At 37.6% G+C, this 26,535-nt stretch overlaps 3 protein-coding genes across 7 annotated transcripts in view; 2 read left to right on the top strand and 1 right to left on the bottom strand.

Annotated features, from left to right (window-relative positions):
* Nucleotides 1-10,149: 10,149 nt before the first annotated feature.
* Nucleotides 10,150-10,845, top strand: LOC129940911 (uncharacterized). Its single transcript, XM_056049441.1, has 3 exons — nt 10,150-10,386; nt 10,442-10,622; nt 10,684-10,845. Coding segments are annotated over exons 1-3 (345 nt in total). The 5' UTR covers nt 10,150-10,384.
* Nucleotides 10,846-10,859: 14 nt separating this feature from the next.
* LOC129940796 (putative nuclease HARBI1) lies at nt 10,860-12,137 on the bottom strand (the record flags this gene model as incomplete). Its single annotated transcript, XM_056049278.1, has 3 exons — nt 11,800-12,137; nt 11,154-11,737; nt 10,860-11,086 (listed from the first exon to the last, which is right to left on the bottom strand). Coding segments are annotated over exons 1-3 (933 nt in total), but the record flags the coding sequence as incomplete, so codon positions are not given.
* Nucleotides 12,138-12,553: 416 nt separating this feature from the next.
* LOC129942471 (uncharacterized) overlaps nt 12,554-26,535 on the top strand; it is an 86,636-nt gene continuing 72,654 nt past the window's right edge. For all 5 annotated transcript variants that reach the window (XM_056051440.1, XM_056051441.1, XM_056051443.1 and 2 more), the window contains exons 1-2: nt 12,554-13,030; nt 25,635-25,866. In XM_056051440.1, coding sequence (XP_055907415.1) covers nt 12,587-13,030; nt 25,635-25,866 — 676 coding nt within the window. In that variant the 5' untranslated portion in view covers nt 12,554-12,586. The remainder of the gene's footprint in view (nt 13,031-25,634; nt 25,867-26,535) is intronic.

Below are 26,535 nucleotides of genomic sequence, written 5' to 3' on the forward strand. Positions count from 1 at the left end.
TAAAAACCGAAAATTCTGCACTTACCCTATAGGACCATTAAAAGTATTAAACAATAATTTATAAAATTGTTAAACATTTTTTACATACAAACAAAAAAAAGGAAAATAAATTAATTAAAATTTACATTGTTCCTTTGAGTAATAATTTTTAATGCATGTGTGTTGATTGAGTTTTGAAATATATTTAATTAAGTTAGTAGTGATATTTTAGAAAAAAACAAAAACCTAATAATAGTCAAAGAAGTTGGAATTTTTCCATAAAAAAAAAGACTCAGTTCTTATAAGAAAATCCTTCTTAACAATTAAATAATTAAAAATTATTAAAAAGAAAAGAGTAAACCTAAACTAACATCCATCCCTATTTAATGGCCAGACCTATGGTCCCTAATATTGTTTCTGTGATAAAAAGAAGTAATTAAATAATTCAAAACAAAATATTGCAAATTGCAAATAATAAATAAAAGAAAAAAGTAGTTTGTAGATACATTTTAATATATAAACCCACAATTTTCAAATTGTTGTTATAAATAATTATAAATAAAAAATTGTTAAGAAATAAAATTGTGAGTATGATATACATACATACACAAGTAAAACATAAAACTTTAATAATAAAACTATAATTATTGCTTTAATAGATTTGTAGGTGAGATAATAAATAATGATTGCGCGAGCTGATAAAAATGTATAAAAATAAACTTGTTTAGAATTGTTGCATACAAATGTTGTTTTATTACTAAAAATATATTAAATTAAAAAACGGAAGAACTTTGGAGCTACATAAGACAGTTTTTAAAAACTAATATATGTTAGGTTAAGTTTAAGTGGCTGTCCGTGATGGAGTAGGATACACTTAGGCCAGTTTAATGGCCAATTGAGATTCCACATGATTTTTGAGGCTTTCTTCTAATCTCAATGAAACCAGTTTGAGCCCCTTACGAAAAGCGAGAATCTGATAGGACTGAGATCTTTATAGAAGAATTCTTCTAGATGATTCTTGCGCTTTCAAGCTAGAGCAAGGTATTTTCAGAGTATTTTAAGAACTGTACCATTTCTCGCGAGTTCATGTGCCTTACAATTCCCTGGAATGTCTCTACGTCCCGGCACCCAGCAAAGGTGAATATTAAACTGTTGTGCCATCTTTGTAGAGACAGAGTGCAGAGATTTTATAACTTCCTGACTATCTGAGAAACTACGGATATTAGATGTTGATATCACATTTTCTTAAGTCAGTTTAAGAGTTCTTTTATAGCCAAAGGTTCCGCTTGGAGCACACAACATTGATTGGGAAGGTGGAATGGGATACTTAATTTCAGTCGTTCAGAGAACACACCTCCACCAACCTCTTTAATTGTTTTTGATCCATCTATGTAAAAGTGGACTGACTCGTCTTCCAGGAATACTCTATCCGCCCAGAAATATCTGCAAAGTATATAAATCTGAAAGTTTCTGTCGAATTGCAATTGGGGGATGTCGAAGTCTGTGCTTTGGAACTGATTCTAAATACTTAAGAATTACGGAGTAACGATGAAGACTTTAGGCAAATTTCTAAATATATCAAGGTGTTAGGTAGAAGCGATCCGCTTTTGCCTAGGCAAGCTGAATGTTGGAATTTAGTTGGCGCGGTTTATAGCTTTTTCTAAAGCAATTCACCATACAGCCAAACCGTACTTTAAAATCAACCTGATTACCGATATTTTAACCAATGCGTAATTAGGGGTTGTAAGCAAAATTTATAACCAAGTACTTTTTTACAAGAAAAGAGCTTTGAATTTGTGTTGTATATTGCGTTTCCATTTTTTTTTCCTGAAATAAGACTCAGGTACCTAGACTCTTCTGAAAACTTTAATTGAATTCCTTTAATATGGGGACAGTAAACCAATAATTATGTATATTCTCGAAAGAAGAACTAACTAAGTCACCACCGATTAGCCCAAAGTATTAGTTTTTCTGCGTTTTTTTTAGGGTGTTAGAATGCTTTCCTGAAACTGCTGTAGCAACGTCATCCACGTAGGAAACCCTACGCATCCAGACCAGTTAGGATTTCATTATCAACACGTTACAGGAGAGGGGATAAAACGCCATCTTGCGGTGTCCCTCTACTAACAAGTCTTCTAGCTGAAGCTGAAGAGTTGCCCAGTTTTGAGTTAATTATTCTGCTAGTCAGCATCAAATGAATGATCTCCCCAAGCGAACCCCCTACGTCGGGAGATGTAAGTGCAGATGTGATTGCAGATGTGTCAATGTTGTTAAAAGCACGAGTTTTCGGTGGTGCATGTTGGACATAGAGCGGAATACTTGCTCTTAAGTGGATATCAACCAATCCTTCTAAGGTCTTAAGAAGTAAATGATGATGGATTTTGTAGGTCGTAGATCTTTAAAGTTAACTTGCAATCATTTTCCTGCTTTAGGTATATAAAAACTTTCCCTTTCTCTCAATTCCGTGGAAATATAGACCAAGTATAAACAGCTGTTAAACATTTTCTCAAGGATTGCTGCAACTATGTCCGAGGGAATAATATAGTTCCGCTGGCATTATGCCCTCTGGAATAGCTCGATGCTATTGAGAGACCATTGTAAATTGTTACTTGTGATCAGACCTTGTAGATATATGTTACATTGGAACATGAACGAATTTGATTGTTACAAGTTGCGGTTGGAGTACTACCAGGAAAGTAAGTACCCAGTAGTAAGCTCAGCGATTCGTAACTTGAAATTGTCCATGAGCCATGTGCATTTTGAGACAGCTTGGCATGGCTGGATAGGTTAAGAAATGTCTGTTGCCTGGAGACCTCAGGAGTTTCTTCCATCATAGAAGGACCGCCATGAAGATCGCTTAGATTTCCTTAGTTGTATCTTATAACTTTTTAGGGCGAATCTCAATGAGAAGCTAGTTTTGTGACTTTGGCTCTGTTCAAGAGTTTTCTACATTCTTTTCTGAGTAAGTCTAGCTCTGAGACCCACCATTGTGGTTGCTATTTTCTGTTGTGAGTATAAGTGGACAAGCAATTTCTAACGGTCTATTCATAGTCAAGGAAATAATCAAAAAGAGACTTACCTCTACCGTTAATATCTGACTCCCCATACAGCTTGATTAGCGTTAACGTCGCTCCCAATCATTAGACTGATCTTCTGCCGTCCCGCTACAGTGATGATTCTCTCAAGGGTCTTATCAGGGGGAAGGACCATGACTACCATGGAGAAGATACGCCGACACTAACCAGTATTTTCCTTTGGCTGTTTTCAGTCTAGCTACGATGGAGAATGAATTTATGGAGTAAAACTACATTTATGGTACTTTTTACTTATATGAGAGGGATAATAAACACTTACAAGTAACAATGCCAACTTCGAGCGTTTAGCCACAATTTAATAGCAAGTTTTTACGCTTGCTGGCCCTCGCATTGTATATCTCTAAGTTTTTCAAATCACTAAAAGTATTTACATATAGAGTTGCTCTCTCTTATTTTACAAAGTGCTTCAAGTAAGATCCTGTTTCTAAACTACCAAGACATAACAAATTCACTACTTTGTTAACCTTTGGTATTGACTTTGTCTATCGAAGTATTGATTTTTAAGCATATAGGATAGCCACAGCCACCACAAAGCGCTCATGATAAGGCCATCCCATTATATGTCCGTGCTTAAAGCTCCCTTCTCTTCTCTGCATCTACATAAAAGACGAAATCGTGATAGGGCATGGTGAGGGCATGGGTACATCTCCAACCTATGATGGGAGGGAAGATGAGTCACAGCCCTTCCAACTGCGAGTTCGCTTTTGAGGCCCGCCATCTGCGGCAGCCTTATCTTTTTTGTAAATACGAATGGTAACCGATTCATAGCCATAATTCATCGAGCCTTTGGAGTGAGGGATTCTTTATTGAATTCACTTCCTCGAGCTTAGCGATCTTCCAGTTCCAGTCGGAAGGGATGGATTGCACTCCTTGATCATTTCGAGAATTTCTTTGATACCAGGAGGTTCAATAAAAATAAAAATAGGGGCTTCCAGTCTCCTATAGAAGATTACAATGTAACAAATTTGTGAGTTAAGGAGAGTATCGACTCAGGGAGAGCAAACTTAGGGACATTGCACTTTAATAACGAAAATGTCACTGCATCGCCCCCTTGAACTGATTTTGCATACATTCATTTCTTTTTCTTTTCTTTAATTATCTTCTTTTTTCTATTTCTGGCTCATTCTTATCCCAAACATACGTTCCCAGTTCTTTTAGCATCGTACGAACAGAAGACATGCTATACAATTCCAATATATATAATATACAATGATATTATTTCATTACAGTAGGTAAATATATTAAAAACTAAATGTTTTGTAAGGTGTTTTTAGTAACATTTCAAACTCTTAATTTTTCTGGTAGATTTGCTAATAGCCGAAATCCCAATTTTAATTGAGTGTGTGAATGGTTTCGATTTTCCAAAATCGCTGTCACTTTCAAGATAAGTGTTGTCCAACTTCAGGAAATTCGTGGTTAAAATCATTTAAAAATATCCCGTCAAGATAAGGATTTGGTATAGCCACTATAAAAATAAATGTTTGCTTTTGTTTAGGACATAATTCGGTCCATGCAATCAGATGATTTTTCTTTTTGGAAATTTCGCATTATAAGAAGAATGTATAGAGTTCACTCATAACCTCGAATCAATTAGGCTCCTATGGCTTTAGCAGTCCGTGAGAACTTGAAAATGTATGTCGGGTGAGGTGAACAAGAGATTTGTATGGAAACTCCAAAATATCTTCAGCAGTCGTTGCAAATGCTTGTTTGGGAGAACCGAAATAATGATGGCGTGATGAAAAAGGCCAAACAAATGCTGCAAAAACTCAAGAATGGCGAATATGTGTGTCAATTGAGGAAAGCGTTATATGGTCTGCGGCAGGCTGGACGACAATAGCACAAGAAGTTGGACGAAACACTTCGTAGACTTGCCTTGAAACCACCTGCTAACGATACATGTTTTTACTTCAACACAAGTGGAAAAGAATTCACCATCGTTGCAGTGTGCGTCGACGATATCCTGTTCGCCTAAGAAATCAAAATACATTAAAGCACATACGTGATGGCCTTGCTGCAGCATTTGAAGTGAACGATCTAGGTCTGGCGCGATTTAGTTTGGGTGTCAAAATCATTCAAAGTAAAGGCCAGATTAAACTGAAGCAGCAAGCATACATCAGAGAAATATTAAAAAACTTCAACATGGACGAGTCGAAACCAATAGATACACCGAGCGACTCAAAGTCAAAATTACCTCCTGGGAAAGGTAACATTGAACAGCGTCAAAGCGAAAAACCCTATCGGCAACTTATCGGATCGCTTATGTATTTAACAATTGCAACAAGGTCAGATATAGCCTTCACTGGTTAATTGTGTAGCGCAGTACAACGAAACCTATCAAAATATGCACTGGTCAGCTGCGAAGCGTGTTTTACGCTATTTACGAGGAACGGAAACGTACGGGCTCACTTATACGAAGGACACTTTGGGTCTTCGAAGATACTCGGATGCTGATCATGCTAACGGCGAGACCGATAGAATATCATACACCGGATATGTTTTTATATTGAGCGGAGCTGCAATTACCTGGCGTTCCCAGAAACAAAGTTCAGTAGGTATTTCAAGTGCCTGACAAAAATCATCGTTTCAAACCCTCCCAGTGGGTGCCGGGCGGCAATGATCATTACAGTTGTCTTGCACGTTGTCAAGATGGATATCAGCTAAGTTCAGGTTGAATTGCTGAAGTTTCCTACTCCGAATTGCAAGCATTGGCAATGCAATTTGACCATAGATACAGGGTCCCTAATTTCAGTGGTGGTGTAAGCGTCTTACATAATCGGTGCCGAAGAATGAAAGGCTGGGGGGCAAACCAGTCGCTAACGAGCTCATTCGAATGCCTTGGCAGGGTTCGTCTTATCCTCTGCCTTACCCCGGTATATCGGCTCTGCCGGGGCTGACCTCTTTTTTCCGACCTACTCGTGGGTTCAACATACAAGAAACTTAAACAAAATGGACGAAATAGACATGACTAACGTAAAACCCTCCACAGACTTGGAGGATGAACTCTTGGCCTCCAGCCAGGAGACTTTGAAGGGAACCTCATTTAGCGCTGTAAGTTCCAACACTTGTGAGCAACCGAAGTATAGGCAGTGCTATTCATAGCACTCCTATACTTCCTAAACCGTATACAAAACCGAAAACCTCGAGTAGCACCGCAACTCGAGGAACCAAAAAACAATCAGAAGGCGCTCTTCTCAGGAACCGCTTCAAATCGGCCTCTCACATTCTTGCCAAATTGGCAAAAATGAATAGACCGGAGTAATTCATGAGAGAGACGCCCAAGATAAAATAATGTACCAGAAGGTTGTTGATAAATACAACAACCTTCAGGCCAGCCGATAAAAGGCTGCTAAGCGAAACAGATCTCAGGTAGAGATCTGCACGTCTCAGAAAAAGAGCAAGATTGACGACCGGACAAAGCCAGTGAAAGCACCTCTCTTCTTCTTTTTACTCTGCCCATAATGCACCATCACCTCCGGAGGAGGTGTGCAAAATCATAACCGAAGCTAACATCAAAAAGGCAAACCTACTGATTGGAGGCGACGCAAATGCTCGGCATACCCTTTGGGGAAGTTCTGTGATTAACGAACGAGGTGAGTCACTTTTTTATTTTATTATTGAAAATAATATGACAATTTGTAACAGAGGCAATACTTCCACTTTCGTCTTTCCGAGCTCTGAAAATTATGATGGATGGGGAGATGTGCTTGATGTTACTTTAGTAAACAACCGTAATTTATTAGTGGAGAATTGCAGAGTTTCCCCTTTGAATTCGTTTTCGGATCACAAGTGGATTCTTTTTCAAATTAATTTCGAGTCGATAAGCCCTCCGCCTTACAGAAATCCCAAAAGAACAGACTGGACGAAATTTAGTCAAATTGCGAATTCCAAACTAAGCAACTTACCGAATCTCACTGAATCGATAGGAGACCTTGAATCAAAGTTAAAAACCTTTGAAACTTCTATAAGTAAAGCTTTTAGAGTCTCTTGCCCAGTTAAATATAGCCGTAAAACCTTTAATTCTTGGTGGAATGAAGAACTGTCCAGTCTTAGGAAAATGACGAGTTTTACCAACTGTATAAAGACTCTCTTAAAATTTATAAGCAAACCCTGTCATCAGCCAAAAGACAAGGCTAGAGAGAATACTGTCAATCAATCGAAGACATAAAGGACTCCGCAAGGCTCAGCAAAGTTTTATCGAAGGAACATTGTAATCCTTCATTTCTAAAAATAACACCGAATAGCTTGAAACCACAGAGCTAAACGTAACTCATGTGGAGCAAGTCCATTCCGTTATAACCAGAGAAAATATTTTGTGGACCATCAATACTTTTTCTCCATTTAAATCCAAAGGCATGGATGGCATACTGCCAGTTATGCTTCAAAAGTTGCATGATGTGGCAGCTCCATGGCTGGAACAAATTTTCAAAGGATGTCTCCTTCTCAAACCTGTGCCCATGTGTCGTGGAGACAGGTCAAAGTAGTTTTTATCCCGAAAGTGGTTAGGCGAGGTCACGAATCCGCGAAGGATTTCAGACCAATAAGCTTAACATATTTTGTGCTTAAAACCTTGGAGCGCATTCTTGATTACCATATTAGAGAAATCCTAGTTGGACGACCTCTCGAAAGCTCTCAGCATGCTTATCTTAAGGGCAAAGCTACGGAGACTGCCCTCCATGAAATAGTGCGTACTGTAGAATTCAATAAAGAATTTACTCTTGCCACCTCCTAGACATAGAAGGTGCTTTTAACAACGTCCTTACCAAATCCATAGAATAATCACTCGTTAAGTTCGGTGTAAAAGACTTCATTCGAGAATGGATTTTTTCCATGCTCAGTGGTAGGAAGATTCGAGCTACTCTAGGCAATACAATCGCAACAAAACACATGAGTAGCGGAACACCCCAGGGTGGTGTCCTTTCGCCTCTTCTATGGCTTCTGGTCATGGATACAATTCTCGTTAAATTAGAAAGATGTGGAGTAAAGGCGGTAGCCTATGCGGATGATTTGGTGCTATTGGTGTCAGGAAAGTACACCTCTGTGATTAGTGAAATCACGGAATCAGCTTTGAAGAAAGTTAGCAACTGGGCCACGAGTTGTGGACTAGAAGTTAACTAAAGTAAAACTGAACTGTTGCTCTTTACCACCAAAATTAAAGTACCGCCCTTCACGCTACCTCGACTCAACGGTCAAATCCTATCATTGTCTTCCAGTGCAAAATATTTGGGAGTTATACTCTACCCTAAACTAAACTGGAAACTAAATATTGAAGTACGGGTTAAGAAGGCCTGTGTTGCGTTCTACGCCTGCAGCAAAACTTTCGGCCAAAAGTGGGGACTTCAGTCGAAGATGATTTTTCCAATCTTAACATATGGGTCGATTGTGTGGTGGCCTTCTCTTAGCAAAGCCTATAATATTGGTAAGCTAAAGAAGGTTCAGAGAACAGCTTGCGTGGGCACCACAGGGACCATGCGTACTTACCCAACGGACGCCTTAAACGTTATTTTGGATCTTCTACCAATCGACCTTTTTATTAAATACATATTTTCCTGCAGCGCTATTAGGTTGAAGGAATCAAACAGCTGGTTGTCAAAACCTTATGGTCACAGCAACACAACGAAATTAATTCCCTCAGATATTATCTCGGTAGACACTGACTACTGCACTCCTACTTTGAGCCTTAGTAAAGTTTAACGGTTATTTTTACATCGAGAGAAGATTGGGAGGATGACATCGTGTCGATAGGTTTCGACACAACCATCTTTACTGACGGCTCAAAGATGGAGTGCGGAGTTGGTTCTGTGTTGTTTTCTGAGTCCCTAAATGTAGCCAAATCCTTTAGGCTTCCTGACTTTGCTAGCGTTTTTCAAGCTGAACTGCTGGCAATAAGGGAGGCATGTAAGATACTTAAACAAAACCCAAACCAAAACCGAAATGCGGCTATCTTTACAGACAGTCAGGCAGCTGTCAAAGCCATTAACTCGGCCATATCCTCATCTAAATAAGTCCAGCAATGTCGGAATGAGCTTGCGAGCCTGAATATTAACCTCGGTGTCCCCCTGATCTGGGTACCGGGCCATAGTGGTATCGTGGGAAATGAACGGGCTGACGAGCTAGCCAGGCAAGGATCGGCCCTTCATAGCTCTGCGGAAATGGTTATCATTTCTCTTTATTTACCCAACTGCATTGCATATATCTAGAAGATATGGCCCACCTATAATAAAACCCGTACAAACGATTTTCTATGCAGGCCAAGGCAAGATATAGCCAGGATTGTTGCGGTTTGTACCGGACATTGGCCTATAGGAGTTCATGCGGAGAAGTTGGGTATCTCTTACAACACCTTTTGCCGTAGCTGTAGTGACCAAAGAGAAAGTGAAACTATAATCCATTTTCTATTCAAATGTCCTGCTTTGGCAAACATTAGAATGAAATACTTTGGAAAAGCATTCTTTCACGAACTTGATGAGCTATCTGAGACAAAGATTAGAGACCTAATCTTTTTTCTCAAAATGGCTCTAACACAATCGCTATGAAGCTTCTCTATAAATCTATCCCTTTCAATCAAAGGTCAAACGAGTTTTTGGTATCAAAACGGCGCACTACAGCGCTAATTGGATCTCAGGCTAGGTTGCCTTGATATCGCTATTTCTATTTACCTACCTATTTCAAGTACTGAGGCAGAATACGCTGCGCTGTCAGAGTCCTCGAGAGAAGCAACATATCTGCAGAATCTTATGACCGAGATGAATTTGCCTCAACTTACGAAGATAAGTATTGGATACCATTTTGTCCGGCAGATCCAACATGATGGAAAAATAACAGTCGTCTACACCCCAACTGATAATATGCCAACTGATGTGTTCACCAAGCCACTTTCTGGACCAGTCCACTACAGATGTATGGAAGACATCGGTACATGTCTTGTTAAAATGCGCTGATTGGGGAAGGCGTGTTACAACTAAGAGAAATATCAACCAGCGCTCTGGCAATACCCTGCCAGTGACAGAACAATTAACATTTATATTATTTTCAACACCATTACTTTTTGAATTCCAAACGACTGAATCAGCCCAATTCTAAATGAAAATTCCCAGGGAAATATTTCCCTTTTCCCTTCTCTCATATTCTAAACGAAAAATTCCCGGGGATTTTGTTCCCTTTTCTCTTTTCCCTTATTATAAACTAACTTCGAATGTGGGAACAAATACTCCGAGAAAAAAGTAGGCATTCTAAATGTCAAAAGAAGGGAATTAAAAAATGTATTTGGCGCGAGTTTCTTCCCGATAAATTTGGTGGGGAGTTTGACCAAAATGTAAGATTTTATTTATTTTTTAAAACAATAAATGTTAAAATTTGAGTTTTTTTAGGTCTAAAACAACAAACAAGTGCCAGCTTCAAATTCTGTTGAGTTTGATGGAAGCCCAACGCGATATTGCTTGTGGCTTCCAGAAAGGAAGCAAGGAGGAGGTGTTACTGTTTTGGCATGCGGCTGAAAATGCTTTAAATGCATCTGGGCCACCAAGCAAAAACATATCGGAATGGAAAAAGGTAATTTTTTTAAACGAAAATTCGATAATTTATTATTAAGAAGTGCGTGTTATTATTTTAGGTGTGGTGTGACCAGAAAAAATATGTTAGAGCTAAGGCTGCTACAAACCTTAAGGCCAGAAATGGTACTGGCGGTGGGCCAAACAAAGAACAAAAACTTTCCGACTATGAACAGGCTGGTGTTACAGAAATCAATTCATCGTCCATAGGATCGGCTTTATAATAAATGCATATGTTATGCAATGCGCAGCACACATTTATAATTTTCGCTGCCTTCGCCGGACAGTAGTGCAGCTCTCTCGCGCCAAGAAGGCATCTCCACCTGTTTTTTAGGACTCCATTCGTACGTTCAATTATATTACGAGAGCTTGTGTGGACCTCATTAAACTTACTTTCTCTTGACCCTGGGACAGGTGTTCTATGAGGGGTCAAAAGCCATGGTTCCAAGGGGTATCCCGCGTCACCTATGAAGTTAACAATAATATAAGAAATTAATAATTGACAAAATTGTTTAGTATTTTAGTAATTAACCAAGAATCCAAAAATTTCTTGCTCCATTTAAATATTCCTGCTCAAAGTGCACCTTTAGTGGGCTCACATTCCAAATGAAGGAATCATGACATGCACCTGGATGGGAAGCATCGACGTACGAAATTCTTAATTCATTGTCACAAAGGAGCATGACATTAAGGCTATATTTTCCTTTTCTATTATAAAATAAGTGCCTGTTTTCAGAAGGGGCAATGATCTGAACGTGCGTTCCGTCAACACAACCAACAATTCCAGGAAAATTATGTTTCGTATAGAACGCCAACGCTATATTTCTTTTTTCTGCAACTGTTTTAGGTAGTTTTATCCACTGTGGACATAATTGCTCCTCTAAAACTTCAAGTACTTCAGCTAGCACCTTGCTGAAACTAGGTTGAGCCATACCAACCCTTCCTTCGTTTCCGACCCCGGTTTGATACCCTCCCTCAGCAAAAAAACGTAAACATGCGCTCAATTTAATGATTGGTGGGATTCCAAAACGCTTTCTTGTTGGTTTACTGTACATTATGAGGACATCCAACAAGTATTTAAAGGAAACCTTGTTTACTCTATAATGCTTTTGAAACCTAAGAAAAAAATGATTTTTTAAAAATTATGATAGACAATATTTGAATGAATGAATACTTACAGCCATTGAGGCAACTCGAAGGGATTCGCACTATCTCTTAAAGATCTTCTAATAGTCCTTGGTTTTACATGTTCACTTTCTTCATATTCTTCACGTAAAATCCTTGCCGCGATTGAAAACATTTTAAATTTTTTTTAATTTGAATGATGAAAATTTTGTTCGCGAGTTATTTTTCCTGTCAAACAATACGAAACAGCTGATTCGAAAATCAAAATTCTCCATTCCCGATTTCGAAGGGAAAAATGTCTTCCCGGGGAATTCGAAATAGGAGAATTTTACTCTCGGGAGAACAAGTCTCCCGGGGAATTGTTTTCCCCGGGAATATTAAGAATTGGGCTGAATATGTCACTTCATTCTTTTCGTCTAGAAACTTCTTACGCAAATCATTCTTTTCTTGTTTCTTTTATTAAAATAAAATTTTGCTTAAATATAGTTTTGCGTTTTCAATTCATCATATAGCTATAGTATTAAAATTCTTAAACCCACTTTAACACCTAGTAACAAATGTCTCGAAAAAGGCTTTATATAAATGTATTCCAACAACGTTATAAAGCTTTTTAATATCACAAACAAAAATGTCTCTTAAGGAGTCATTAAATTATATTTAGCCACCACTAACCCAATGTCCCTAAGCTATATCCTCATATTTTCTTAAGCTCTCATCCCACCACTACTTAAGTTATTTTTATTAAAACTTTTGTTTTTACACTCAACCTTTGAATTTTTTTTCTGCTTCATTCAAAATGAAACATCTTTCAAATAGTTTCAATTATTTATTTTTACAAAAATGGCATTTATTCATTTAATTTATTTCTACATTGTGATTTTATCATTTTTAATTAATCCCAAAGAAGTTATCCTCCATTACCTCCACGAACGAAACCAAGTGAGAGCCCGCGAGGCAGATATACCTTTGCCGTTTGCCACTTCATCGTCGTCGTCGTCGTCGTCAACGTCGTCGTCGTCCCCGGCAATTAGTGCTGTTCTGTTGGAATGTCCAAATGTCCAGAGGCGGAGAGCTACTTCCAGACCCACACCAGACTGTGAAAGACAAATGATGGTCCACATCCGAGTCAGTCCGAGTTTTCAAGTCGAAAAATTGGATAAGTTCCTGCTGCTTGACGAAGTTTATGACCAACGAAGGAAGACCCGAGCAAAGCTAATGTCACCCTATTTAATTGAGATTAGTCGGGGGGAGCCAGTTATAATGTATCCTTTGCAATTTTCCAAGGTAATTCGAATGTTTTAGTTAATTATATATCTACAATTCTTTTGTTTGTTTGGCTATTCGATTGACTGTGCCAGAAAGAAGGTGGCGTTTGAGTTAGTTTATGTTTTTAATTTGCAATTAATTTCTGTCTCGCACAACAGATAGACAATAATTAGCCTCAACTTTTAATTCTTATGGCAATTAAGTGTTTTTTTTCTGTCCTCGGTAGAAATAATTGAAGCTTTTTTTCAATATCTTTAAAAGTTCATACATCTATTTAAAAAGTACACTGGAATGTGAGAGTAAATTGGAATGATTTTTTAAAGAAGAAAATTTGGATTTACATAAGTCATACATTGTCTTATGAAAGTCTTGACGCGGGTGTTAGATCATTTTGATGTGGAAATTTAATTTTTTCAAGTGATAGGGTTATTGCTTTTAATGTTTTCGTAGAAAGTTCGAAAGAAGATTTTATTTTTTCAACTTCCCACATAAAATTATTTCAATCGATCCGATTTGTCTAATAGAACATTTTGACAATTAACAACGTTTCAAGGTCTTTTAAATAACCTAAATCAAAGGTTCTTAAAGAGAAGCCTGTATGAATTAAGAACCAGAATATATTTTGGTTTCAGATACATTTTCTTTTATACATATGTACATATATAAAATCATCAAAAGAGCCTGAAAGGATATTCAAAATTGTTTTTTTACGAAATAAATTTGAAAAAAATGAAAACTTTGGTTGACATCTCGAATATTGAAAAATGATTTACCTCCAAAATAACTGCATGTATAATAAACAACGTCTTTGACATTTTTTTAATAGAAATCGAGGTGCCAATTTTTTATTAAAAAACTAAAATCTGACAGAAAAACTAAACATACTTGATGAAAATTGATTTTAGACTCGGATATCTTGAGACTCAACTAAGGTATTGACTTCAAAATTATTCCTTTCTATAATTAACGTAATTTTCTAAGAGCCGTTATTTTTTAACTTAATTAATTTAACTTTTTTTTATATGGAATATATTGTCAACTTTAAGTTATTTTTTCAGAATCATGTTATTGGCAATTTTTCTTTACAAAAAAAAAAGAAAAACCTACCAAAAAAAGGTCTTATAAAATACCATAAATATGTATTAACAGGAATTTATCACTGTAGGCTCTTTAAGAAAGCCTACGACATAAATGATTTTTGTAGGGCTCCTCTGCCACAAAATATTTTGTTTATTTGTGGCTAGTTCCGATGACTCGGCCACATATCCGAGCTTTTCTAACGTGGTTGTCAGGTATTACTAACCATCATCTTGGCGAATCTTTTGCAGATCCTAATCGGAGAAAGTACGTTGTTCGCGTCGGACAATTGGCTTTAATTGCTTTTGTAGGTTTGGTAAAAAAGGTGTCAGTTCAATTATTAAAAAAACAAAATTACCAACAATAGTTTGTATAGGATGAAAAGTTTGATCTCGAAATCTATTTTTGTTGAATAGATTTTTAGTCGAAAACTCATTTTTAAGAATTTTAGTAGTATTTATTTCTTAAAAGTCAATATTTTCTCCTGTTCACGAGGTATCGAGAACCGAACACCAATTCTTACCAAATTTGCGTAAATGTTCGTATAAAAACGGACTATTGGATTTGTATACAAAATTTACGGAATGTAGAAAACAAATAATTTCTTTGAGATAAAATAAGTTTGAAGCCAGTTTTTTTAATTTTTGAAAAGATATTTAAGTAGAAAATCAATTTTTACCAACTTTTGCTAACTTTTTTTTTAGGTTTTTAATTGTTTAATTGTCATTTAGAAATACTGAATGTTGAAAAAGAAATATTAATAAAAAATTAGTTTAAAGTAAAAATCTCAAAGTTTTGAAAATATATTTGGTTTTCATTTTTTGTAAAAAAAACTGTCAATTCGATTTTTTTCAAAATTTGTCCCAATGTTGAAAACAATATTTTTAAAAATAAAATTAGTTGAAAGCCATAATTTCAGAGTTTTTAAAAGATATTTGAGTCGAAAATCAATTTTTACTAATTTTGAGTACTGTTTTTTTTACGTTTTTATTTTTTAAAAAAAAACTTAATTCGATTTTTCTCAAAATTTAAACAAATGTTATGTTTTTGTTCATAAAATTTTCGAAGTGACAGTTATTTGTTTTCAGGTTTTTTGATTTATTTTTTTTCCAAAAATCCATTTGTTTGGTATCACGTTACAGTATATAATATAACATTTAATTCAAGTCTCTAGTGATATTACATACATACATTGGGTGGCGCAACAGTCCCTTTGAGAACTAGGGCCTAGAGACTGACAACTCTCAACCATTCCTATGCGCAAGTACTGTTGTCGGGGATGGAAGGGACCTACAGTTTTAAGCCGAATCCGGACGGCAAATTTGAGAAGCACTTTTCATGACAATAATTACTCTTGGAGGATTTGTCAATTCCTTGCAAGAGGCAGTACCCGTGAAAAAAAAACTTAAGGTGGCACAGGCAGGGAAGACCTCTTGCATGACAGTCCAACGCACTTTTTTTTTCATTCATTTTTATTAATTCAATATTTATTTTTGTATTTATGACAAAATTTTGAAAAAAAAGGAATATCAAGATTCTTTTTTATTTTTACTTAAAAACTACTTAAAATAAGGTCCATAATATAAAACTTAAAACTAACTTAAACTACCTATTCTACCTATACTACCTTAAAACTAGAACAACCACAGCAGCAAATCTAACGTTTCTTGTTTTTATATTTCATTGTCTTTTTTGTATGTTTTTTTTTTTTTTTTATATTCCATGTTTTTTTTGTTTTTCTTTTTTTTTTTTCTTTTATTTTTTTATTTTTTTGTTTTTTTTTTTTAAATTTATTTTTTGTATTTTTTTTGTGCCACCATGCCTATTCTACTTTAAACTAAGCCCTTAAACTATAAAACAAGTATGTAAGCCGGCCAAGTGCCGATTGGAGCCACCAAAACTGGTTCTCCTGCTTCACCCTATCAGTTCGGTCCCGTTCGGACACAGCCCTACTGAACCGAAGGAGCTCTTCTCCGCCTTGTGCCAAGACGTCCCGATTGTACGGGAGTCGCCTATCTACGGTTCTTCGTCTGACGAGGTAGATTAACGGAACTGCCAATCTATCCTGTATCACGAAATTGTTAATTCTGTTGATTCGAGCCCCGTTGTATAGGACCTCGTTGGAATAGTAATGCACATAAGAAGACTCGGCAGTTCGATATAAGCCGCTACAGCGTCGTAAACACTGTCGCTCGAACACCCGAAACTTCTCCATCTGGGAAGGGGCAACGTTGAACCACACAGGACAACCATAAACGATCATCGACCGTTTGAGGGCCATGTAGCAAATTAACTTTACTCTGGGGTCAAGCCGACTGCTAAAAAACAGACGTTTCGTCAGAGCGAAGGCTCCTCTGGCCCTGGTCAGAGCAGCACTTATATGTCTGTCGAAATATAAATACTGATCTAACCAGATACCGAGGTACTTCACTACACTTTTACTCGCTAATGGCTGCCCGTTAAGATCAACGATGACCATCTTGCGCCAAATCTTGCACGTATCCCTCGTGGCCCCAGCCAACGGAGTCCGGAACAGAATTGTCTCCGACTTCTGGACATTTATTTTCAGTTTCCAGTCGTCGCAATATCGCTGAATCTTGTCGAAATCACGCTGCAAGAGAATTCTAATAACCTCAACCTTTTGGGCCGTTCTGTACGCAATTAGATCGTCGGCGTACGCAATTGCCTTTGTAAGACTACCTATCAGATCGCTGGTGTAAATGCTGAAGAGAATCGGCGAATTCACCGCTCCCTGTTGAAGACCATTTTTAATTGAGAATGTTGTGGTAGAAGTTACATTGCCACTTTTGACAACAAACTTTCTACCGTTAAGCATATCATAAAGTATATACAACAATGGCTTGCTTATGCCAAGCCTGCTCAGTTTTAGGTAAAGACCCTCTAACCATACGGTGTCAAAGGCCTTTTTCAAATCAACCAGAACAGCACCTGTGCATTGTTGTTTTGATTTATTCCATTGGATATCAGAAACGAGTTTAGACGCAGCATGAATTGTGTCATGACCCGCCTTGAACCCGAACTGTTTATCCGGAATTATTTTGTTGTCCGCAGCCCACTTAGTCAGAGCCCTATTAATGATCTTTTCGAAAACTTTGCTGATGCTCGGAAGAAGACTTATCGACCGAAGATTTGACGGGTTGGAGTTGTCCTTTCCCTTTTTCGGGAGAGGATGAAAGACAGCGTTTTCCAATGCACTGGATAATATGCATTATTGAAGAGCGTGGTGTTAATGTCAATTGCTTCCATCGGTAAATGTCTTAGTACAACGTTAAATATGCCATTGACGCCTGCTGACTTTTTGTTTTTTATTGAATTGAAGATGAGCTGTAGCTCAACCTTCGTCACTAACAAGGGACTTGGTTCCGTTTGCTCGGCGATTATGGGATTTGCCAAGGAATCGTATCATCGAATCGAATCGAAACATCTCTCTAAAAATCTTGTATTTCGACTCTAGTGACCTTGAAACGGCGAGAAATGTCAAAACTTTCAATTCGACAAATCGGACCGATTACTATGAGTTTTTAAGTTTTTTTTTCGGTAGAAAATTAGTCAAAAATGTTATTTCGCGTCGCATGAAATTATTCCGAAGGTAATATTATTTTAGGGTTTCAAATATTTGAGGTGATAAAACATTTTTGTTACTTTCATTATAAAATAAAAGTTGATAGATTTTTGCTTAATTATTTTATTTTTATATCACGTCGCATTATATAAATAAATAAATAGATTTAATTGAGGTCGCTCGTGTTATTGTTTTTTGGGATATTTAGGGTCAAGAAACCAATTGGGTACTCAATTTTGTTAAAAGTACTTACAGCAATTTCGATGTTTTTATCCATTTGAAGCCTACACCGCTGATGGTTATTGAGATATGAACGACACAAAATGTTATCCCGAACCTACGGACGTACTAACTTACACACGCTTACAGACAATCCTCTAAAAATGTCTGATTTATATTCTAGGGACCTTGAGACCTCGGGAAATGACAAAATTTTCAATTCTACAAAGGGGACCGATAGTAAGAACGTCCTACATTGAAAGTTGATTTATTATGTTTATTTTGTCTTTAAGGGCCGAGGTGATTTCCGGTTTATTTGCATAGACCTGCGACTTTAAAAAGCACCACAACAAAAAGCATAAAGTGGTCCAATAACACGATCTTGCTTCTTAAGCTGTGGGGTAAATAGCGCCATCCTGTTAAAATCATATGTATTCGGTGTCCAAATCCAGGGGCGCATTAAGAGGTAAAGAGGCTTTGGGGCAATAAAGGAGCGGAGGCCCCCTCACTCCAAATTATTTTCAAAATAAAGTATACCATTTTTTTTTCACTCGAGTTTTTCAATAAATAATTTCGTGTGAAACCAAGCAGATTCCTTTAGTATTGAACAAACACATATAAATATAATCGCAAAAAAGAATTATCTGAATTAAATTTTAGGGAACGAACGGAACCTTTCGAGCTTTTTTTTACCGAAATATCGTTGATGGTTTCAATGAAATCCAGTTCTCTGAGTAAATCGCTTTCAATGCTCAGTAGAGAGAGCTTCGATAGACGGTTTTGTCCCATTGTGCCTATTTTTATAATTGTGCAAATTTTTAGCAATCTTCTTCTCGATGTGATTCAGGAATCGAAATAAAGAACGTATACAGCTTCATAGGCTTGTAATCTTTCAGTAAAATAAACGGGAAACTAGCCAATCACTGAGTTGAAGGCAGATACTTTGTATTTTTTTTTGGGTGACAGATTTGCGTCTTGTGCTCTTCCGTAATCGAGCGGATTCAACCCCACATTTCTCGTTCTGGTGCGTGATTGTACATATTCTTCAGTATGGGATATTTTTTTGGCTGCTACCTCGTATTTATCAAAATCATTTCGTTTGGATTCCACGAATGATTTCAAGGTTTCTAGTGCACGCATTGCCGATTCAAGAATCATTTTCGGGTCTTGCAACATCTTGTTTGTAGCGTTGAATCGCTCCAAGATATGGTTCCAAAATGTTGTAAAAATGCGGTTTCGAGACCACTCATCTTCTGTAGAAGGTGCGTTGCTTCATTCCTCACGATGTCTTTTTACTCTTTATTGAAAGATAAGCTGGTTAGAGCTTCTTCGATTTCCGAATAGCCGTTGAGTAAGGCTTTCGTAGCTTCAGCTCGACAAGACCAACGAGGGTCGCTGAGCTTTTTCAAGACTAAAAACTGACTGCTTTTCTTCTCCGATAATTTCTCAATCAGAATTCGGTGCCGCTCTGTACTGGCTGTGAAAAACGTGTTCGAATTCTACACAAAATCAAAGAATTAAACAGCCGATGGACAAGAGTTAGTAGCTGCCTTTCGCCCTAACTTTAGAGAGTGACCACAACAAGGTACGAACTCCGATAAATGATTTTTCTCCAAAATAAGAGCCTGCATCCAATTGTATTTGCCACTTATGTTTGCAGCATTGTCATATGATTCTGATATTTCACTGATTGCCTGATTGGAGTTTTAAGAATAATTTAATTAAATAACCATTTATGTACAAACTACAAAGTACTGTAGGCTGTAGGTTAAGGTAAAAGACAAAAAAAAATATTAAAGGAAAAGATGTTTTCTAGTGTTTACTAGTTGGAGTTTAAAACAAAAATTTTCTGACGTCTCTATTGTGGAGCCCCCTCGTTTGTGGAGGCCCGGGGCTTACACCCGGTTGCTCTCCCCTCAATTCGGCCCTGTCCAAATCATCCATATTGCGATTGACGGTAATTGCCCAGCATTATTTTCGAAAAAGTACGGACCGATGACACCTCCAGCTCAAAATCTACACCAAACAATACCGTCATTTATGGTTACTTTATCAAAGTCCAAATCTTGGCAGAAACGTGGATTATTCACGTACCCATTCATCCAAAAACTAGCCTCAACTCATAGCTAATGGTTAAACAACAACCACGTCTTAGGTCGGACGGGCTTTTGACAGGCTTCTAACCGACTCTACGATGTTTTACGATATCATGTGTCATAAAGAGCGACCTAAGAATTTGCCATACGTAAAGTAATTTCAAACCTGGGAGTTAAGAAGGCAGTTTACGGATGTTTACAAAATTGTCAGCTGTCATAAAAACGATCACAAGGCTTGAGGTAACATTTCTCATAAATCTCATAAAAGTCCTATGTTTATCTTCAGTAAGCCAAAGTCGGCACGACTAAACACGCGATTGTGGCTTAGCTACAAAGATGATTTTCGACAACAATTAGGATAAACTTCCAACAGCGAACACACGACTCTGCGTATGGTTTGGGTTCAGCTCTTTTGTCAGTAGGATTTTGTATGGGTGCAGGGCCAAAACACGATGCAAAATTCGTCATGTTGCGGTCTGCGACAGGCCAAGTTCTTGTGAGCGACGCGGAATTAACTATATCGGATTCTGCTACTCACTTTTAAGAACAGCAGCAATTTTTCGGAAGATCTTTTGTTTCGTAGACGTACGCGTTTTGGCTGATTGTCTTAAATCTTGCCACCAAACGTTGGAAGGACCCCATGACACCCATACAAAGGGCGCAATGACTACATTTTTAGTATTAGACAACACTCATTTTCACAATAAGATGTTATAATTTGCACGTATTGCTCTACCTTTTATCTTGTTATAATGATTTGTCTTCAGATTAAAAGACAGAAAGTAAAAGAAGCAATATGGCTACCACGAGCTTTCAAAAACAACCAGTCAATATTGCAAAACCCTTTACATTGAAATTTAACCCTACCTTTTTACTTAAGTTTCCCTACCCCTGAGTATGTTTAAAAGTAAATAAACATTATAACAAAATACACAAAATTTAAAAACAGAAAGAAATCACAGTACCTTCGAATAAAAGTATAAAGCTTAAAGTTCAAAAATCTTTCCTTAGCTGAGTACAAATCGAAAAGTTCAATACTAAAAAGTTAAAGTGAATTTATTTTAGTTCGGTTTTCAAAACAAAAAAAGAGTATATATCAAATATTTATGTACCTATACATATTTTATGCAGACATGTTTCTATTACGAAGGCAACTTGAACAGTTACATTCCCTTAACAATAGAGTGCATCTACTTTACGTTAAGACCTACTTACTTACCTACTTTCTACTGCAAAGCTTTCCTTATGTACCATGCGAATGGAAACATTTTATATCTTTGTTATTTTGAGCTTACACCAAGTGGATACTCGTATTGTACCGAACATTCCCATCAACTTATAAGTAATAGAAACGTCAGTCCTTTGAACTTCAATCATCTTATTTTTCCACAAGAACCAAAAGAAAACACAAAAAAAACATATATGAAATTAATCTTGAGAAATCTTAATTTATATCTTAATGTCATAGCTCAAAGTCGGATTGTTGTTGCCTTGGCCTCGCAAGTCTGCGTCCAACTTATTCTTTTGCACAATTGCCCTTAAAATTTATTATTTCCCTGAACACAAGAATTCTTGCTAATCAAGAAGTTGGATGGAACAACGAACAAAAATCTCATCTATATGTTCCCTCATATATTTGCAGCGAATATTATCCCTTCCTCGAATGCAGTAAGTTATTTTAATCAAAAAATCCTTAGCAAACAACATGAGGATATTCTTTTTACACTATTTTTTCGTTTTAACTTCATCTACGGGACCCCTCAATATATTCATACAGCCATGGCCAAAATACTTGGAATACTTGAAGAAACATCTCATGCGTTAGTCTTTAGAATTTGGTTTTTGCTTGGAACTCCCCAATGACTGTGAAAGACAGAGTGTGGTAAAGCATTTCACATTCGCGTAGTGCAGCTAAAGAACTAATCTGTTGACAGCACTATCGAAGTTGGCAGCGGGAGTCTTTGAGAGGCATTTCTAAAAGTGTGAGGGTTACTGTTAAATTCTTTAAGTGGAGGAGTGCACTCATTTTCTATAAGAGAGCTTGATGACAAATGCTTTGGAAATACCAAGAACGAAAATATAACTTATTCCAACATCGAATTCATTTTGTAAGAATATACACTGTAAACCATGATGCCTTCCTGGTTTTAAGAAGTTTGAAATGCACCTTAAGGTGTTCAAACGAAAACTAATTAATTGAAATGGTCTGTTTCAATAAATGTCATCATAAGGTGAAAAGGATGCTCGTTAATAAACTTGAAAGTTTAATAAACCTAAGATCGCCCTTGCAAACAATTGAACCAATTGATCATCTTAAAAACGAACTAAATCTCTTAGTTCAAAAATAATCCACCAAGTAGATTTCTTCGAATGCATTGCATATTAATTCCTACGACTCGTTGATCTCAAATACAGTTTCGACAGACATTTAGGTGGCCACATTCTACAGACTCAGCCACATTCTACAGAGAAAGCAAATCTTTTGATAAAAGTTTTAGTTCAATAAAATATATCGCAACCGAAAGCTCTCCGAAAATTACATTCCAAAGTTAAGTCAAACTTAAAATGCATTCTCGGTGACGTGACGTTTGGCGGGGAAATGCGGACATCTTTTATGTACCTATGCCTAATCATAGTGCAGGGCTTCCTAGCGGCACCAATTTTGAGTGGTTTTCAAAGGTCCAAAAACACCAAAATAACGCGTTTTCATCATCGAGTCGCAGAAACTACGCCCGGCAGAGGAACGCTTTTGCTTTAATATCAATTGATTTCATTTCAAGCCAAAATGCGGAAAAGTCCTGGATAGTCTACAAATAAGTTAATTTCATAATAAACAATTTGGCACTTAGGACTTGGGACTTAAGGACAAACTGCAAAGTGACTTTTACAGGAATAAGTTAAAAATAGTGACATTCTTTGTATCAACCAATTATTTAAAGTCCGGGAAGACCCAACAAAATTGTCGCCGTTGTAACGCAAAGAAGTGTCCTAGGGCCAAACTTGTACCTTTAACACATAAACAAATATTTAGGTGTACATCAACGCCATCATGGCCACTTTTGCTTTACTTACTTAAAGAGGGGCTAAAATTCGGGGGGACATGTGCCTCAACCAATAGGCGTCTTCAGCCAGCTCGGTCTCTAGCTATCTTTCTCCAGTTTTGCACGCTAAGTTGTTTGAGGTCTTCTCCCACCTGCGCCCGCTATTTGAGCCGCGGTTATCCTCTACTGCATCGTCCCTCGGGATTGGATTCGAAGGCCTTGCGGGCTGGACCGTTGATGTTGATTTGCTCTACTGGACCCAGCTATCTAAGTCGGGCTGTACAGCTCTCACTGTTCCTCGTTGTTTCTTTTATTCTAATCTCGATCTAAAAGACGGGACGAAAAATCACCCGATGAATTTTGCTCTCTCTCTCTCATATTTCTTTGAAAGGGTCCAGTAATGAGAACCGGGATGATAAGTGTCTTATAGATGGTGATTTTAGATACTCGAGAGACGATTTTAATACTTAATTGTCTTCTTAGTCCAAAAAATCACCGATTTGCAGGAGTTATTCTTTCTTTGATCTCGGCGCTGGTGTCGAGTTAATAGCGGTGCCTAGGTAAGGTAGGCAATATACTTAACTCCCCAAAAGTTATAGCTCCCTATGTGACGCTCCACTGACATCATCATTGCATTGACATTTGGAAGCTTGTGCATCTAGTGTTAACCGTTGAGTTTTGCACAATTCTTTCCAGAACGGTGTTGAAGAAGTCGCATGACAGTGCATCGACTTGTCTAAAACTTTTTTTGACATCTAATGGATTTGTGAGTTCTTTGCCACCCTTAATAGAGCAGTGTGCATTCTGCATCGTCATTTTTCAAAAACGGATAAGTTTGACAGGGATGACAAAACTAGGCCAAAACTAGACACGGCTCTATACAGATAGTTTCTGTAGATGCTGTCTGTGCGGTCTTGAAATCGATGAAAAGATAATGGGTGTCGATTTGAAGTTTCTGGGTTTCTTCCAAGATCTGCCGTAATGTGAACATTTGGTGATTGGTGGACGTTCTTGGTCTGAAGCAACACTGATAAGGACCTATCAGGTTGTTCACGTACGGATTCAGGCGTTCACATAATACTGCAGAGAGGATTACATTACATTACATTTCACACTACTCAGCACTTAAATGTACAGAGTAGAGAACACAGCAACTTGAGCGACTAGGCCATGTAAGGTGATAACAACACAAGACATTAATACCAGACAGATAGACAGAAGAGAACGAACAACAGAAAGAAATAACAAATGACAACAGCACGCGGTAGGTTTCGAGACAGTCCCCCATCTGTCGACTAACCACGCTCACTGATGCTTGATTTCGGTGATTGATGGGAACCGAAGCTTAATGCAGATAGGGCGCCTCTGTAGTTGGCGCAATTCAGAAGGTCTCCTTTCGTGTGTATTGGGGAAACTCTGCTGAGACTTCACTCATCGGACATGCTTTCATCCGACCTTATTTTGGAGAAGAGTTGGTGTAGGGTCCCTACCAAGCCATCGCCGTCATCGTGTGGGCGAAATTGTTGATCTGCGTCGACTAGTTTTAGTGGTTCTATCTCCCGGTTCTCCGGTTCTACTACGATGTTCCCCTGATCGCCTTTAAGTCTTCGGTTCGTGGCTGGTACCCTATCTTCTCGATCGTGCGGTTCTCATGATCCCTTTTTTCCATCTCTCTCCTCCTCTGCTCGTAGAGCTTTCGAACAGCTCAGGTGTTTCTGTTCAGCGCCAACAGCTTAGCTACGTTCTCTTGCCGGCACTCGTCGTCAAACTAGGGGTTTCTGTGGTGGCAGTGAATAACCTAGCACTTCATATGCGGCATATCTGTTGGCTGCAAGACAATGTTGATACAGGTTTTCAATGCTTAACCCGAGGAGGATATCCTTGGGCACCGAATATGTCGCAATAGCCTCTTATTCTATTTCGAGAATTCCTCAGCTGCGGTCTGGATATTGAGGGTTACATTTGTGGAAACAACTCAACAACTTTCACTGCGGTTAGAACGCATTCCTCAGTTGAGTCACTACGCGCACCATGTTCACTGCGTGGAGGTGACAACAGGATTTAATAGACATAGGTGGGTTTTGAAGAGAAACCTGTTGACGTTTGTGTTTTCTTAAATGCACTGCACATGTCTGCCACTGTAATTTTAGATTTATTAAATCAGACAAGTGGTAAAGACAAAATTACCAAAATTTAATCTTTGTTACTATTATTTTGGCCACAGCTGTAAATAAAACTATACTACTAGAGATTTCCACAAACAAAAAATACACATTAAACCCCTAGGATATAGAAAAATGCAATCGGTTAAACTTATAACATGATGCTGAGAACTTGCAAAGAAGTGCATATATTTACCAACCGTCTACTCTACATCTAGAAGAGAGAATGTCCTTTTTCATCCTCTCAAGGATCCATATAAAAGTTGTGCAAGTTATTCCCCCTCTTTTTTTTGTTCGTTTTCGTTTTCGCACGCTTCCTTGCACCAGCAACTATATCCTTTACATTTTCTAGCCTCCTCGTCCATATGCCATCTCCCCCTACACCGCACCCCCTTGTTGAACTGCTGGGAGACTACTTATTCTCATTTTCTTATTTTCTTTCAGTCAATAAGATGTGGCACATGTGGACATAAAATTGGCAACAACACAAACACCAGCTCGTGTAAGCATCCTGTCGATGCTGCTATTCATGTCCCTCTGACTGCTTCGGCCATCAGCCATTCTGGTGCATCAAGTGCAGAAGTTGCACCCGTTTCAGGAATTCACGTATTGCAAAGTGTTCAACAGGAAAACCAGCAGCAAAAGCAACAGCAACAGCACAATGCCATCAATGAAGGTAATGTACTCTTCTGGTTTGGGTCCTGGTATCTCCAGGTAATTACTTCGGTAAGTTCGTACAGAAGCAGGTAAGTACCATCGTTGTTGGTGGCGGGAAAGTAGGTAATCATCATCGTATCGTCGACGCAGTTCGTCCTTGCCGAGTAGGTGTTTGCTGTTTTTTCTGGAGTGTGTTTTTCTTGTGTTCCCATCAAACTTCCTAAGGACATAATTTTCGTTCGGATCTTTTTTGTTTGTTTGCTTGAAGAAGGAATACAAAAAAGGACGGCATTTTTGGGCTTCATTTTTATTTGTGGTAATTTCATTTAATTCTATTTGCGCTAAATATTATTATTTATTTTGTTTTTTTAAAATAAACATTATGTGCACGCCAACACAAAACCCCACCACATATTCGTGGTGAAGTTTTAATCACATACGGAATGACTCTATTTTTAAGAAGAACAACAATTAGTTTAGATTGCATGTATTTGTATAAAGTACATTATTGTGTAGGAGTCCTTGCCGACACACAGTTGGAAGTAATTAGAATTTTCTGAATTGTCGGTCTTATAGTAAATTTTCGGTGATGAAGATAATTTCTGCGAATGAGTCATTAGGAAATATACCGAAATGAAATTCTTTTGAATTTCACGGATGTATTGCATTATTACACATATGTATTTAT

The sequence above is a fragment of the Eupeodes corollae genome, chromosome 1 (genome assembly GCF_945859685.1).
Source record: "Eupeodes corollae chromosome 1, idEupCoro1.1, whole genome shotgun sequence".
In the NCBI taxonomy this organism is placed as follows: domain Eukaryota; kingdom Metazoa; phylum Arthropoda; class Insecta; order Diptera; family Syrphidae; genus Eupeodes; species Eupeodes corollae.

What these genes read in the sequence shown, in the direction of transcription:
- LOC129940911 (XM_056049441.1), top strand. An exon ending in ACATATCGGAATGGAAAAAG is followed by an intron (nt 10,623 to 10,683) that starts GTAATTTTTTTA and finishes TTATTATTTTAG; the next exon opens with GTGTGGTGTGACCAGAAAAA.